Raw genomic sequence first — 16,248 nt, 5'->3', positions numbered from 1 at the left:
ATTTAAATTAAAAATATATCATAATTTTATATTTCAAAAAATCATAATAAAAATTCGTGGTAGAATAGAAACATAAAATTAATTTTTTTATTTAGAATAAAAGTCTTAATGTATAACAATATCATGTAATTAATAAATGGGTTAAATATGTTTTTGGTCCTTCAAGTTTCAGTGAAATTTGCAATTAGTCCCTCATCGAAACTTTTGACCAATTTGGTCCTTCATCTTTAGAAATGTGTGAATTTAGTCCTTTTAATCAAATTTTGTTAAGTTTATCTAACGTTTCAAACGCATTTCATGATAGTATTTGAATATTTACATCGTTTGAACCATTTTCGCTTCAATGCTAATTCAAATATTATCATAAAACGCGATCGGGACTTCAAATAAACTTAATAAAATTTGATTAAAAGGACTAAATCCACACATTTCTAAAGATGAAGAACTAAATTGGTCAAAAGTTTCGATGAGGGACTAATTGCAAATTTCACTGCAACTTGAGGGACCAAAAACATATTTACTCCTTAATAAATTAAAGTGATAAGGTGGTCTAATGGTTAAAAAGAGAGGAAGGTTGTGGGTTAGAACCCTCCGACTAATAATTTGGAGAGATAAGATTGGTTTGATGAGATTTAAAAAAAAAAGATGAAAGTATTTTTCAACATCTCATGACAAAATAACAACCATATCAACCACTTAAGAGAAGATTAACGATGGGAACTCATTTGAAAATACTAAATTTATTGAGTTCAACTTAAATTTATTAGTGTAATTAGCGCCTAAAATTTCAGTTTTTCAAAACTGAATTAGTGAACAATATAATTCAATTTTTTGATGAACATAGCAATTATTTATAGTTTAATTGAATTTAGTCAACTATAATTATGTTATTTATGCGTAATCTTACTTCCTACCTTTTTTTATATATATTTTAAATTGTACAATCCAAAATATGTTTTTATTTTATATTTTGAGATGTATAATCTAAAATTTAAAATAAAAAATATAATTCTGAAATGAATTTTTTTATTTTACATTCAATATTATATAATTCAAAATAAAGATTTTTCATTTGAATTATATTTTGGATTATATACTTCCAAATTAAAAAAGAAATTAAAGTGTATGGATGTGCGTGAAAAAATTATGGAGGTTCATGAAGAAACGCCCCCAAAGACTATATGCTGACAGCATACCAATCATTCATTAACAGTTACACAGTTATTCAAATTAGTAATATAACTTCATTCATTGAAATCCTTATATATTTTAATAGAAATTTCTACAGAATCTGACGTAGAAAATGAACATTAATCAATGCTAACCATCTATATCAACGACTTAAGGACATTACATTAATATTTTATCACATTTTAACACTAACTACCTTCTTTAAACATTTTCTCCAACATTTTTGTACGTTAGATACAAATTATTAAAAATCTTTCTCTCTCTATATATATAGTTATTTATTTGAAAATCTAAATAGTTCTTCATATTAGTTGATCATACACTAGTATTTATGGCACATCCTTATGATCATAAAATGTAAAACAAATTTGTTATATCTTCCTAAAATTGGTTGATACAAACATTTCTTTAATCAAGTGCTAATAATATTATAATAATTAAAGAATTTGTTATATATTATTTTCACGGTCATTTCAGAACTTAATCTTTTTATACAGATACATTTTTTTCTCCTCTTTCATTCTTCATTTCTTTCTTGTTAAGCAACCGTGTAATAATCTTGTTTTCCATTCTCACTTTTTTCTCTTAACAGTTCTTTCATAACCTAAACAAACCATTAAGCAAAAAAAAAAAAAAGAAAAAGAAAAAAAGAAGTAGCTCGAAACACAGTGATTTAATTAAAATGGAAGCAAAATATTTTTGAAATGAATGCTGAAAAGTTGCAAATCACAGATAAGATGGCTGAAATCTAACCCAATCGAAGAAAAGTGAAAGAAAGTAAAGGTCTGTGGCTCTGGAAGCAGGGGACAGTGACACTTTTTAACGCGAAGAAGTGCAGTGTGCAACAAGCCGCTCACACAAACAAAATAATCCGCACAAGTCAACTTGCCGTTGGCGGTGCAGTGCGGTGTTTTGGGTTTTGTTTTGTTAGTTCATCCTCTCAAACAACCACACACTTCTATTTATTTCTTTTACTGTGTTATTCTCTTTTTCCCGTCCTTCACTTCACTCTCATCTTTTCCCTGGCTTTTCCTAACTTCACCTTCTTATGCATTCCATTCTGATTCCGATTCCCACTCGCCTCCGATTCATGCATTTTAACGCTGCTTAAGCACGATTCTTCAGTAGCACACCTTTCTCTCTTCTAGGGTTTCCCTTTATCAATCCCCATGGCTATCAGAGGCGTGGATTTCAAGTGGTTGGGTTCTCTCACTATTGTTGGATTCAATTCCAAGATCGCTTCCGTTGTATTCTGATTCTGATTGAATGTAACTCGTTCCTTGCAGGTACGATGGCTTTTTTCTGTCTATGCTCGCCACCAGTGTGTATCCTTTGACAATTCAGTTTCTCGATTTACCTAATTCAGCTGCTGTTCTGCATTTTCATTCGCCTCATAATTCTTTCTAACTTAAGCTGAATCAGTGTTTTCAGAAATACTAAAAATAAACCGAAATTTATGCTACTCAATTTACGCATTCTGGCACAAACGTTAATTAGATGTGTGTGTATGTATTCTTTAACCTCTCTTCTTCTAGAGTTATTGTCGCAATTAATTGGAAGCGGTATCATTCTTGTACCTATCCGTTGCACATATGGATTGTGGTGAGGTTTCCTTTTATGGTCCCCTGTGTTTTTATTTTTTTCATATGGCTAAGGTTGTTCATAAATGACTCCTTTCCTTTCTTTCATTGGTGTTCAGGTCGACTACACTACTGTGTTTGTTTTCCGGCTCTTGATGTTTGTTGATAACGGGCTTGCTGCGGGAATGGGTTTGTAAGACCTTCCATCCATAAACACTAATGCCACTATTGACTGTTTAATAAAAAACTATAAGCTGTTTTCTACCATCTACATTGGTTGATTGCGTTAATATACTTTTTGAAGTTAGAGTATGATGAATAAGGTTTGGTATTTCATCGTTCTTGTATGTTTCTTTTAGCCTGTCTAATTTAAATTTTGCCATATCTAAGCGTGCAATAACATCACACCATCAAATACCCTTTTATTGGTTGAAATGTATTAAAACTCCCGAAATAATGTTGATTCACTACCTAATTAATGAGTTTCATCGAAAATTTTGTGATTTCCAATAAATTCTAGTTAATAATAAGTAAAGCATTGGAAGCTGTATTGTTACAACCTCGTAACTTAAAATACTTGTACGCATGTTGACTGCTAACTTACAACGTGTGGATGTTGTCGATGAAATCAATCCATGCAACTAATGTGCTCATGACTATGTAGCATCAACACTGCTTTTTGAGGGTGTAGCCAAGTGTCGTGTTTGGCATGTGTTCATACCCAATCACATTCGACACCAATACCCATCAATGGCAAGTGTTGAACTCACTATTCTGCTGTTGTAGTAAAAACGATGTTTCTTGGCTTTGACATGTTAAAGACGTGGCTGGATACAACTATAACACCTTGCAGACACTTCCATTTGGCATGACATGAAAATGAACACGACTGGTACCAAAATTTGTAACTTCAGTAAAACTAAAACAAGTTTTAACTTTTCAAAATAGTAAAACAGTTTTAGGTAGGTTGAGAAAGCTGAAAAAGCTTCGTGCATAGGCAGAGAACACAAATATCTTGATTTAGGTTATAAATTGATGGATTGATGGTGAAAAACAGTTCAGTGGGTCACCATCTTGTTTTATAATGCTCTTTTGTAAAGAGAGTGTTCAAACTGTATAATGATGTCTCATAGTATTGTTTTGTGAGACTCTCGAACTCGTTATCATAGGGAAATGTCATACATGACAATTTGATTTTCAATTTAGATCTTTCATACATGATGCTCATTTAATTTTTTTGTGTGTATCTCAGTTTTTACTTTAGATATTCTATAAACAAGACTGATATATATATATATATATATATATATATATATATATATATATATATATATATATATATATATATATATATATATATATATATATATATCTGCAACTTATATTTGTTATTAACTGTGTCTGTGTCATAGGCTCATGTTTCCATTATTGTATGGGTAGCCCTCTGATTTTAACATGAGAAATTTGTTGAGGCAGACTAGTAACTTTCCTGAATCACACTGTGGCCTCAATAGGTGGCATGGCCCAAGTTAGAAGTTAAAATAGTGCTATGGAGTACAAGGACTTAAAAGTTTATGGGTGGAAAGTATTAATGTCCTGTGGTTTTATGAAAGTTTATTTTCATCTGTCGTGGAAAATGAAGTTTCCTGGGTTTGTTTTCCACTTAATTTCTCGTGCGGTTTTTATTTCAATATATGAGTTTGTTTGGATGAGCTTCTAGCGATTTCTTGAAGAAAAAAAATGATATTGACTTCTACAAAGTTAAAACTAGCTTATAAGTAAGTTAAAATAAAAATTTGGAGAAACTATGAGATAGTTTCTACAATTTGACTTATGCATAAGCTACTTTTAAGTTTTAATTTATGGAAAAGTCAATTTTATTTTTTTCTTATTTTTCTCTTGTAGAAGTCATTATGGAGAAACTCGTTCAACCAAGTCTAACATTCCCAAAAAATTTATTCTCAAGAATATTATGACCAGGAATGATTTTGCTGGGTACATTTAAAAAATACATTTTATTAAACTTAATACTTTAGGAATAGTTTTAACATTCAAAATGATTACAATAAAGAATAAGAGTGGAAATAGAATTTATAGTGAGTTAGCAAATAACATCCCATATTGCTATGCAAGTTATTTAACTTACTCATCCTTCTCCACAGGAGTAAAAATAATGTAAAAGGAGGTATTGTTACTTTCCCATGCATGAACAATACTTGGGAATAAATTTTTAAACTCACAAAAAACATGAAAATATTACATTCCCAAGTTCACATGCCAAATCTAAAATGTTAAACCTTGAAACACAATATTATCAAAAACAAAATTATTTGTGTCATTTGCTTTGATGACTTACTTTGATTTAATAATATTATCTAACTCAATTAAAATGGTTCTGAATTTTTGTGTTCTATCTAAGAAATGAAGTCAACTGATGTTTTAATTCATCAAATTTCGGTTCTAATTCCATCAAATGGTTCCCCTTGTATGTTTCTAGAGATTTTGGGTGGCAGCAGAGATACGCTCGTTTCTGTGGAAGAGTAGTTGTCCTTTCAATCCTTGTGTTGCTTCTCTATCCATTTCTGTGGGGTTGGACTGTAATGGGTACCCTGTGGTTCAGCAGTGCAAAGAACTGTGTATGTTTTTTTCTTGTTTAATCTTTCTTGTACTCTTGTTAACATAACAATCTTGTGATACATAATGCAAATAATTACCTGCAGTTGCCTGAAGATGGTCAAAAATGGGGCTTTCTCATCTGGTTACTTTTTAGTTACTGTGGACTCCTTTGCATCGCTTGCATGTCTCTGGGAAAGGTAGTAGCGTTCTATTGCTACTCTTCTCATTTTATGTTCTGATGGCTTGTTTTTGTGTGCAAAATCTTTTCGTTCTGCTTGTTTTACTGCTACTCTTTTGAGCAGCTCATGAACAAGAAATATCTGAAAAATACTATCTCCTTTATTGTTTTGTGTTTAGGTTAAGTCACTGTTCTCATTGTGGTTTGTTTAACTCTTTTGCAGTGGTTGACACGAAGACAAGCACATCTACTTCGTGCTCAACAGGGTATCCCTGTATCTGAATATGGGGTATGCTTTACCCTTACTCAGCATATGTTACTACGTTAGCTATGTCTGTTGAGGATACTGCTGTTTGGCACCAAATACGAGTGTTTCTACACCAAATAGGAAAAATTTTCCTTGTGTTTTTCCTCTTTGCAAGGAAAAGGAGTTCGGGAATATGTTTAAGTTTACCCTGAATTCGTAGTTGACACTATCAGTTATTTGTTGAGTTTGGAATTGCATGTAATCTGACATACCATTGAAACTAGCTAATCATCTCATGCAATCTTTTATAATAAAAACACTTGAATGTAGGAGTCCATATTGCTTCGTTCTAATTCCAGTAGTGTTTTGATTGTGAACCTTGTCATAATTTCATTATGAAGTTGTGCTAATCTAGCATTTACATATAGGAAACTGCTTACTGATATGTTTGTTTATTTTATTTTGTGCACATTTTCCAGATTATAAATTGAATGTCCTTTCTTTTACTGTTCGGCTTTATGGTTGATTGTTCTGTTAACTATTCCTGTATATATCAGTGTTCTTATTATCACTGTTACCAAGACAGTCCCTTGCCTCTGGTAACAGAATTTGCATGTGGTTGTAATATTCTCTTCAATTTCATAGGTATTTTTCTTTTTTTTACCCTCCCAAAAATCGTGTATTGGTAGGTGTCGTGAATAGAGAATGAACACTAAGTATGCTCCTCGTCTGTTGTGTGATTCCCAGTTCCCAATAAAATCCTTATCTCACTATTACAAGGTGTCATTTTGCTCAGTTAAAGACAACTTCCAAGATGATCCTTCTTAGCAACTTCCTTCAATGTGCTTGATCTCTCTCCTTATCACAAGAGTAGAAATCATGCGAACTACTCTCCTCACCTGAGCTTCGAATGACCTTTATGTGTGTCCAAACTACCTTAACCGTTTTTCTATTATCTTTTTGTGGCCACACATCCATCTTAACATATTCTCTTTTGCTACCTTTTTTTTTTCACGTCATCTACGCTAGCTAAATTTGCACTGCATTTACTTTGTCTTACTCCCATTTGAAGTATAAATCAATTGTTCTCAAATTTGTCCCTAAAGCTCAAGTTTAAAGTAACTACTTCCCCTTGATTCATCATTCAAAAATTTATCACCGTCATTGCAATATTAATAGTTTCCCTACTTATACTGATGGGCTTTTTATTTCTATTTCTTATTTCAAAGATTTGTATATATTGGGTTGATTGAATGTGAGTTGTAATATCTTAGCAGTCTAAATGTATATTCGTATCTCTTGGATTGTCCATACTTCACAATTATTAGATGGTAAAATTTCTTCTTTCTTTTTGTTAGGTTCTGGTTGACATGATCCGAGTGCCTGATTGGGCATTTGAAGCTGCTGGTCAAGAAACAAGGGGCATGGTACAAGATGCTGCGGCATATCATCCAGGACTTTACCTAACTCCAGCTCAGGTAGTTTCAACTGATGCTATAGTCTTGTTAATTTCATATTAGAACGGTCAGTTTGCCACATTTTAGTTAATGGAATATATGGCTTCAATTTTTGAGTATTAGCCTCCTACCATCTCTTTTATGTTTTTAGACAATGTGTTCGTTATTATTGTGTCTATATTGTTAGGAATCCTCTTTCACAGCATGCAAAAATGGGAAATAGAGAAGAAAAGGGAACAGAGTTTGGGAAATCAGTACCCAAGGATGGTACTCTTAGTATTATTGATGAAGAACATACAACACGTACCCAAGGAGCTTATCTCCTTCAACACAGGACAACCTTTCCTATTTACAAAAGAATCAAGAATCCTCCTCCCCCTCTTCTCAGAACAGTATATTTATTCCTTTGCCTAACTGTTCCAACAAACTCCCTATGTGTAATAACAACCAATTCTATTAGACTTCCTCCCTTAATTACATTTAAGAGTTTTCTTTCTTCTCTGATACACTAACAGGGTTTTAGGCCCAACATTTATCTCTTAATGATTCTTTTCGTATATATATTGTTAGTTTCACTAATAATTATATTTCTTGTCTGGATTGGGTGCAGAGAGAAGCAGTTGAAGCTTTAATTCAGGAACTCCCAAAGTTCAGGTTAAAGGCTGTTCCTACCGATTGCAGTGAATGTCCCATCTGCTTAGAAGAGTTCTATGTAGGGAATGAGGTATACTTTTTCCTAATCAAGGGAGGCAAGAAGGCCATAGCTTTTACTTCTTGCTATTCATTACTGCAAAATGCTCTCCTTGTATAACCTAATAAATGCTTGGATCCTTACATTTTTAATGAAGTTGAGGTGCAAAGTATATTGTAAAAAACAACTAAAAATTAGTTTCAAACTTACATTAATGCAGGTTCGAGGCTTGCCTTGTGCTCACAATTTTCATGTTGAATGCATTGATGAGTGGCTTAGGCTGAATGTGAAATGTCCTCGGTGTCGTTGTTCAGTATTTCCAAACCTTGATCTTAGTGCACTATCCAATCTCCGTTCAGAGCCTGACCGATCTTCTGCAAGTGTTGTAACAACAACCAGTTATGTGAGAGGCCAACCATCTAGTCAAAGTTACAGGTTAAGATTGCAGGGTCTTCTGCGTCCGGTCCGTGCTGAAATTGCTGGCCCTGTTGGTGACATAGATAATTCCCTGGACAATGCTGAGAACGGTTTTGTATCAATTGTGACTCACAATGCATCATCTGGAGACCACGTCTCTTCTGTCGAATGCGTGCCTGTCACTGTAAGACTTTCCTCTGCACAAAGTTAGGTTTCATTGCTTTTGAATTCCTGTTATATTTCTTACCCCTTCTAGAGAAGGTGAAGAATGCATATTCACATCTGGTCCGTGTTAAAATGGTCCACATTCTAACAAGAAATTCACGTTTGATCCATAAAGAATTGGGTCAGCTTTGTGTCGGGGCGGGCATGGAGTTGTAGGACAAATCAAAATATACGATTTTGCCTAACATAGATTAGAAAAGCAAATGTGTAGTTTTCTTTTACGTTTAGCAATTTGTAAAGAAAAAAGTATATTTTAATGATTTTTCTAACGTACATTTTCTTTTTTTTAATCTGAATATGTTACCAAGTTACAGTGAGAATATTGTGAGATAATTGTTAGTTGTATTTTGTTAACGTATTCTAACTAAAAAACGTGGATGTTTGCTAGCAAACTCCAAAAACAGTTGTTTACGAATACTTGCAGTTTTTAGTTGTAATATGTTAGAAATTGTGACGTGTATGTATTTTAAGAATTTTTTGAGTCACAAATGTGCCAAAATTCTTTTTTTTTTTTTGGAATAAACTTGTCCACTGTTAGAATGACTGTTCATTGAATCGATGAACATTTGTGAATGTGAGACATGCTTTGCATTAGGGATAAGCTTCGTTTCCCTTTGAGATCCCAATATCTCGCTGGGAACTTTTTCTTTCGAGTTTACGGGTGATTTCTTAATGTTTCAAAATTGTGATCCTAAAATATTTGTTGGAGGTGAAATTAGGCTAAACATGGCAAGTCTTTTTTTGTTTTAGCACGAAAGTCTAATTGGCTGTTATGGATTTTGATAGTTATGTGTAGGTAGGTTGGTAGGTATAGTTGTTTTGGACTAAAGTCCAATTTGTAAAGTCAAAATTAAGGTAAAAACCTTCTAATATTTTTGTGTAAATGTGATCATATAAACATGGAATAAAGTTATCATGTTCTATCAAAAGATAAAAATTATTGCTCTTAAGAGACCAGAGATATCTGGAAACTCCCAAGCAATATCAAATTATTATTATTTTCATTAAAGTCGTTGTTGTAGTAATGCAAAAATTTAACATATTTTGTTGTTGCTTCGGTAAAATCTTTTCTCAGTTGTCAAAGTACTAAAGAGCCACTTTTTCTTTACAGTGTTTTGGCCTTATGGGAAAAGTTCACAGTTATAATAAGATCTCAGACGATCGGAATCACTCATAAGTTCACTTAAATTAATGTATATCAGAGCTTAATTTTATTCCAAAGTCCACCTTGGACACATGATCCTACTCTAGATTCAAACGATCCCCTTCATAACATAAGATAAAGATAAAGATACTTTATGTTTTGCACAACAATACATGTTCTAATGGTTAAATCTACATAACTTTTTTTATGAATAATTCTTGATGTAATATTCATAAAAAGAAAATAAAAAATATACGCAAGATAAGATGACTAATTACTGAAATCGATGCACATAAATCATATGATATGGTCTAATTAAGTTTGATTTATATATATATATATATATATATATATATATATAATTACTCGTTTGGTTTCTATTTTGATTAAAATATTTTTAATTTGAAGTATTAATTGTGTTCTGATTTTGAAAAAGTGTTTTAATTAAGTTTTTATGTTTAAATATATTAATGACATTAACATGTTATGTGTTAATCGGTAGGTTTTTTAATGTTTTTAAACTTTTTTGTAAAATTTTGTTGTTGTCATGTTTAAGGTCCTTTGTATATTATTATATGAGAAGACATTGTCACATGGTAATATTAGTGTCAAGTGTTATTTATTTTAATTTCAATTTAGTATATATATATATATATATATATATATATATATATATATATATATATATATATATATATATATATATATATATATATATATATATATATATATATTCAATTTAGACCCTAACTACATATCTCAGTTCAATTTAGTCTTTTTTTATTTTTCAAAATAGAACAAGTTCTTCTTCATTTGAGATAAAAATTTTATTTGTATAAATGTTATAATAATATTTTTATTAAAAATAATATTTTAATATATTATATTATTGTATATAGTTAATTTATGTTTTGTCAATCATAACTTTTATCACTAAATATTAATATAACATTTATACAAATAATAAATTTAGTCCCAATGAATCAAATGTATTATTTGTATAATGGTAGTAATTACTTTATTATTATAAAAACACAAATTTATAATATGTTAGTTTTAAATTATGTTTTTTTATAAAAATATTTATACTTAAATAATTTTAATCTTATAAAAAAACAATTAACAAAATACAGATTAATAACATATAATAATGTAATATGATAAAAAGTCAATTGTAGTAAAAATATTAGTATGACATTTATATAAATAATAAATTTGGTATCAATTTGAAAAGAGACAAATATCATTCTATTTTAAAAAAAATAGGATTAAATTAAATAAAAGAGACCTATGTAGAGACAAAATTAAATCATATATATATATATATATATATATATATATATATATATATATGTATGTATGTATATTTAGAGGGAAAGGGATTGAATCAAATAGATATATATAAAGACTAAATTAAAATCAAGACAATGATACTTGACACGGATACTTGATAGTCACGTGGCATTGATAGTGTCATGAGTCACACTGGAACCTGACACGTGAGAACAAAAAATTTAAAAAAATTAAAAAAAATCACATATTAATGTGACATGTCGTTAATAATTTTTTAAAATGACATAATTAAGGTACTTTTTAAAAATTAGGACGCAATTAATATTCTTTTCAAAAGTTATAACGTAATTAAATTTTTTTTTAGAAATGATGATTACATTGAAACATTCCAACTAAAGTGGGAACTAAGTGAGAATTAAACGAGTAATTAAGTAATATATATATATATATATATATATATGAATATGTTGCATTGTTTTCTAAAAAGATTAAGTTAATTAAAATATATCAAATGATATGAGTATTTTGTGATTTTTTTAATGTAGTTAATAATAAATAAATAGATTATGAATATTTTATTCATATTTTTAAAATTCTATCTACTTTTTGTGTCATCTTTGAAATTTCCATGATGTATTATTTATTTTAAGGTTTAAATATCTTTTTCGTTCTCATTTTCGTAGTGTTTGTTGTGGATGGTCCTCATTTTGACAGAATGTTTAAAATTGTCATCATTTTTTACCGAATGTTTAAAATGGTCATCATTTTTATCGAATGTTTAAAATGGTCCTTATTTTCGCAATTCGTGTTTTACTTAGTCCTTTGCTGTGACGTCGTTTAAATAAGTAACGAAACACTGTACAGGTGGCACTGTTTGTATTACGTTGCATTGGGGGGTGTTACGTGTACTGTACAAGTGTGGTAATTTAGAAACCATGTAGAACATCACAGCAATCCAAGCACAAACAAACCCCAAAATAGAATTACGAAACCCTAACCCACGAACAAACACAACCCAGAAACCCTAAACCCGCTTACCTCATTGATGATGATTAACTGGAAAATTGAAATGAAGAGCGCGACTGCAATCCAACAATGAAATGACAAGTATTAGCTGCTTCCTCTACAATTCCGAGCTCAAGAAAGACGAAGATGAAGAAATCGCTTACAACGATGAATAACGCGACTACAATCCAACTTAAGCCCTAATTGCAAAATTTCCCCCAAATTGAAAAGTTAATCTAATTAGTCATCTGTACGGTACACATAACACACCCCAATGCAACTCATACAAACAATGTCACTTGTATAGTGCTCCGTTACTGATTTAAACAGCGTCACAGACAAAGACCAAATAAAACACGAATTACGGAAATGAGGATCATTTTAAACATTCTGTCAAAATGAGGACCATCCACAACAAACACTACGAAAATGAGGACGAAAAAGATATTTAAGCCTTATTTTAAAAACTTCACACATGTAACCCTTAATATAAACTTTTTTAATAATTACACTTACTGAGACACTCCTTTGGTACATGGTGGTGATTCTTTTCTCAGCAGAGAGAGGAAATAATAGTGAAAGGTATGTGTTTGATCTTATGCTCTGTGATAAAGGAAAGAATATGATATTTATATGTAAGGTGGCATGATGTGGTGGGTGAAAGATGCCTTTCATGGTCATTGGAAGTAGATTCTGTGATGAACCTCTACGTGCTTTTGGCGGTTGGGCGAAGTGATAAAAGGTGTTTTGAGATGAGTAAGACAATTTTCATGTCAATGGAGTCAAGTTTCCATAGCAGTTTTGTCTAAATCATTGTCATCAAGACGCGTGGGAGAACATTTCCAATAAACGTTTGGTTGAAGTGTGTAAAGGAATCTGTGCCTTTTCTACACTCAAGATAGCTCACTCTACAAAGAAATGCCATCTTTTTTCTCTTTTACACAAGTTGTAGCTATATGGATTGGACCCACTTAGATTTCATCCTTTTGTTTTCCTTTCTTATTATCATGTAAACTTCAATTAGAGTGAACTTATTTTTATGCTAACTGTTAAACCTCGCTATCGTAAAGTTCATTGAGGGAATACTGAAAAAGAAAGGTTTTTATTATTGAGGTGATGGAACCTTTTTTAGATGAGAAGCGCTGATGTCATCATTATTGTGGTGGGACACTTCTTTTTTTCAATCGTAAAAGTAAAAAATGTTTTTATATTTTAAAAAATTATTACTTACCAAAAATTAAATAAAGTATATATTATTTTCGTACATATATTTTACGAAAATAATGCAAAACTTTCTTCAACAAACTGAATATAGAATTTTTTATATATAACAGTTTAAAAATGAAGTATGATATCTGTATATACTATTAATGAAATAAACAAATAGTTTAGTTTAAAGATAAAATATAGTTATTAAAATAATTAAATACAAAAAACATATTAAATTCGCATAATTATTATACATCTGCATTATTTAGCTCAACATATCTTGAACCGAAAACATTATTTTTCTTTCACGTGTAAGGAAATTGTCTTCCTAAAACAATAATATAAAATATAAACCTTACCCATTACATTTACCTAAAAAAATATACATGTCATTCATTAGAAAGAACAAATAAATACGAAAAGAGGAAACAACGATGTTCCATAAGTCAAGTAAGCTGGAACTGCCAAGTAACCGGAAGTGCAGGTACGAATAAAACCTGAAATTTCAATTAAACAGAGCTGAGCCTTTATCTCGTACAGAACCCACACTTTATCCTCTCTGCACTCCAAGAATAAAAACACATAGCAGGCCGTACGATGATCCTACGTGGCGAGATCTCAATGCTTAAAGAAAACGCGAAGCAAATTTTGAAGAATCGAACCCACGTGGCAGGGTCCCACAGAAAACCCCGAAGCGAAAAAATGCCTAGTTCCCCAGTTTGTTTTTTCACTTTCTTTCCACTTTCTCCCACCCAAACACTCTTCTTCTTTATTCCCATTTTTTTTCCTCTTTAAATTCCGCCACCACCGTTTTCACCAACGCCGTGCCCTCTATGAAGAACTCCGACCCCTCCGCCCACTTCGAATCGCCTCACTCCCCTCTCCGCTTCCGATCCTCCCCGCTCTCCGACAACGGCGACCCCTTCCACTCTCCCGAAAACTCGCCGATAAATGACCACCGAGACAACTCCAGGGCCATCGTCATCATCGAGACTTCCACGCAGTTCGCCCAGACAGCGCCCCCCGCCACCGAGTCCGAGCACCGCAACCCACCGCCCAATGAGCTGCCGGAGGTCGTGGTCACCCGCCCCGCGCGCCCGGAGCCTCGCTCGCCAGCGGCCCCCCGCGGGCGTGCAAGAGCGGCGCCGCCCCCTTCCCTTGCAGTGCCGAAAAGAGAGGTCATGCTGAAAAAGGTGGCGTTAGGATTCCGGTTGAGCGAGGTGGTTTTGTGTCTGATTTCGTTTTCGGTTATGGCCGCGGACAAGACCCGTGGTTGGAGCGGCGACTCTTTTGATCGCTACAAGGAATACAGGTTTAAAGTTTTTTTTTTTTATTCCTTCGTTGTTTCAACTAGGTTTTTCTTTTATTTATTTTTCTGTTATTTGGGTCAACGCATTATCAATTGTCATAAATAATTTCGTGAAACCTTTATTAAATATGTATGGTTACTTACTTCAGGTCACTTTATCGAAATTGGGAACTTGGTTTTTAATGGATTGTAAAGTGTGGTGGTTGATATGGTGGCAGGTATTGTTTATCGATGAATGTTATCGCGTTTGTATACGCAGCGTTTCAAACCTGTGATCTGGCATATCAAGTAGTGGCAGGGAGAAGCATAATCAGTCACCACCTGCGTTACCACTTTGATTTCTTCATGGATCAGGCAAGTCTCAAAATGGATCAATTTATGATTTTGGCTTGAAATTCTTTGTTGAATGTTGGTGACAATAAAATGTGTTGTGATGGGCACAGGTTCTGGCGTATCTTCTGATATCGTCTGCATCTTCTGCAGCCACACGCGTTGATGACTGGCAATCGAATTGGGGAAAAGACGACTTCACTGAGATGGCTAGTGCTTCAATTGCGTTGGCCTTTCTTGCTTTCTTTGCCTTTGCTATTAGCTCCTTAATCTCTGGCTACAACCTCTGCACTCTTTTCTCCTAACATTTTTACCTCCTATAACCTGTCTTTCCATACATACACACACAACTACACTTTTTTTTTTCTCTTCTCTTCCTTTGTTCTTATTGCTGCGGAGGAATGCATCCAAGAGTGTTGGTGCTGGTGCTAGTGAATTGTTTTACTGTACAGGCAGACTTGTATACATACAATTGCTGGATATGTTAGGAATGATGATGGCGGACAATTTTTGTTCAATTTAAAATGCAATTAAACGCTTGCGTACAGGTTGCTTTTGTTATTAAGTAATCGAGGTCAAAATTTAATTGGTACGAGTATGCTATTACTTTTTAGGGATTCGATTTTTTAGGAGAAGGAAGAAAGAAAAAGAACACCAAGGGTTCTGTTTGGTATTGAATTTGGAAGTAGAATGTCAGGAATCACTGTTCATTGTTCTCCCTCTGCTCCCGTGTGAAGGTTTCTTAAACATCGACTTGCCGATTGCTGCATCGTTTGCGTTTATCAACTTCTGCTTAAACAACATTATTGTCTCTAGAACCATCATCCTCAGCAAACACATGAATCGTGGATGTCCCAGAAACCGCATTTTCATTTCCATTTTTCAAATTCAACCCTTCAAACCTTTGAATACATGCTGAATATTGCTGGGGCATAAGAAGAGATGTTTCTGTGATACGTCAAATTTCAAACCATGTTCCCAAAGATAGTTGTATTCTTTAAGTAACAAGTTGAATTTTCGAGTAATCGATGCTAGAAAAAAAATAGAAGTTCATTGTTATGGGTTAAAAGGATTGCAAGTTAATCCGCGGTAAAATGAGGACATTTATTTTTTTCTTGTGTGGAAGCTACGGAATATTTTTATTTTAATTCGAGGATGTAATTGCTAGGTATTCAGTTTACTTGTACCACACATAAAATTATTTTTTCTAATATTATAAATGTAAAATGTATATTAATATATTAATTTTAGGATAAAATATGTTTTTAATTTTCATATATTTTAAAAAATTTCTGTTTCGTGCCTAGAGTATATAATCCCTAATGTAAAATATTTTTTCCAGAAAACGACACATGT

General features: G+C 32.4%; 2 protein-coding genes across 2 annotated transcripts; both read left to right on the top strand.

Annotated features, from left to right (window-relative positions):
• The first annotated feature begins 1,922 nt into the window (after positions 1-1,922).
• LOC114179378 (E3 ubiquitin-protein ligase SIS3) lies at positions 1,923-8,892 on the top strand. Its single transcript, XM_028065706.1, has 10 exons — positions 1,923-2,389; positions 2,478-2,516; positions 2,727-2,793; positions 2,891-2,964; positions 5,269-5,407; positions 5,492-5,584; positions 5,789-5,854; positions 7,171-7,290; positions 7,880-7,993; positions 8,181-8,892. The coding sequence occupies exons 1-10, from the start codon at positions 2,361-2,363 to the stop codon at positions 8,586-8,588; spliced, it is 1,149 nt and encodes a 382-aa protein (XP_027921507.1). The 5' UTR covers positions 1,923-2,360; the 3' UTR covers positions 8,589-8,892.
• Positions 8,893-13,962: 5,070 nt separating this feature from the next.
• Positions 13,963-15,439, top strand: LOC114176443 (CASP-like protein 4A3). Its single transcript, XM_028061487.1, has 3 exons — positions 13,963-14,565; positions 14,781-14,916; positions 15,006-15,439. Exons 1-3 carry the CDS (start codon positions 14,087-14,089, stop codon positions 15,195-15,197), a joined length of 807 nt encoding a protein of 268 aa, XP_027917288.1. The 5' UTR covers positions 13,963-14,086; the 3' UTR covers positions 15,198-15,439.
• Positions 15,440-16,248: the final 809 nt, after the last annotated feature.

This window comes from Vigna unguiculata, chromosome 3, assembly GCF_004118075.2.
Source record: "Vigna unguiculata cultivar IT97K-499-35 chromosome 3, ASM411807v1, whole genome shotgun sequence".
NCBI classification, from domain to species: Eukaryota; Viridiplantae; Streptophyta; class Magnoliopsida; order Fabales; family Fabaceae; genus Vigna; species Vigna unguiculata.
This window is presented reverse-complemented; position numbering and strand designations above follow the sequence as displayed.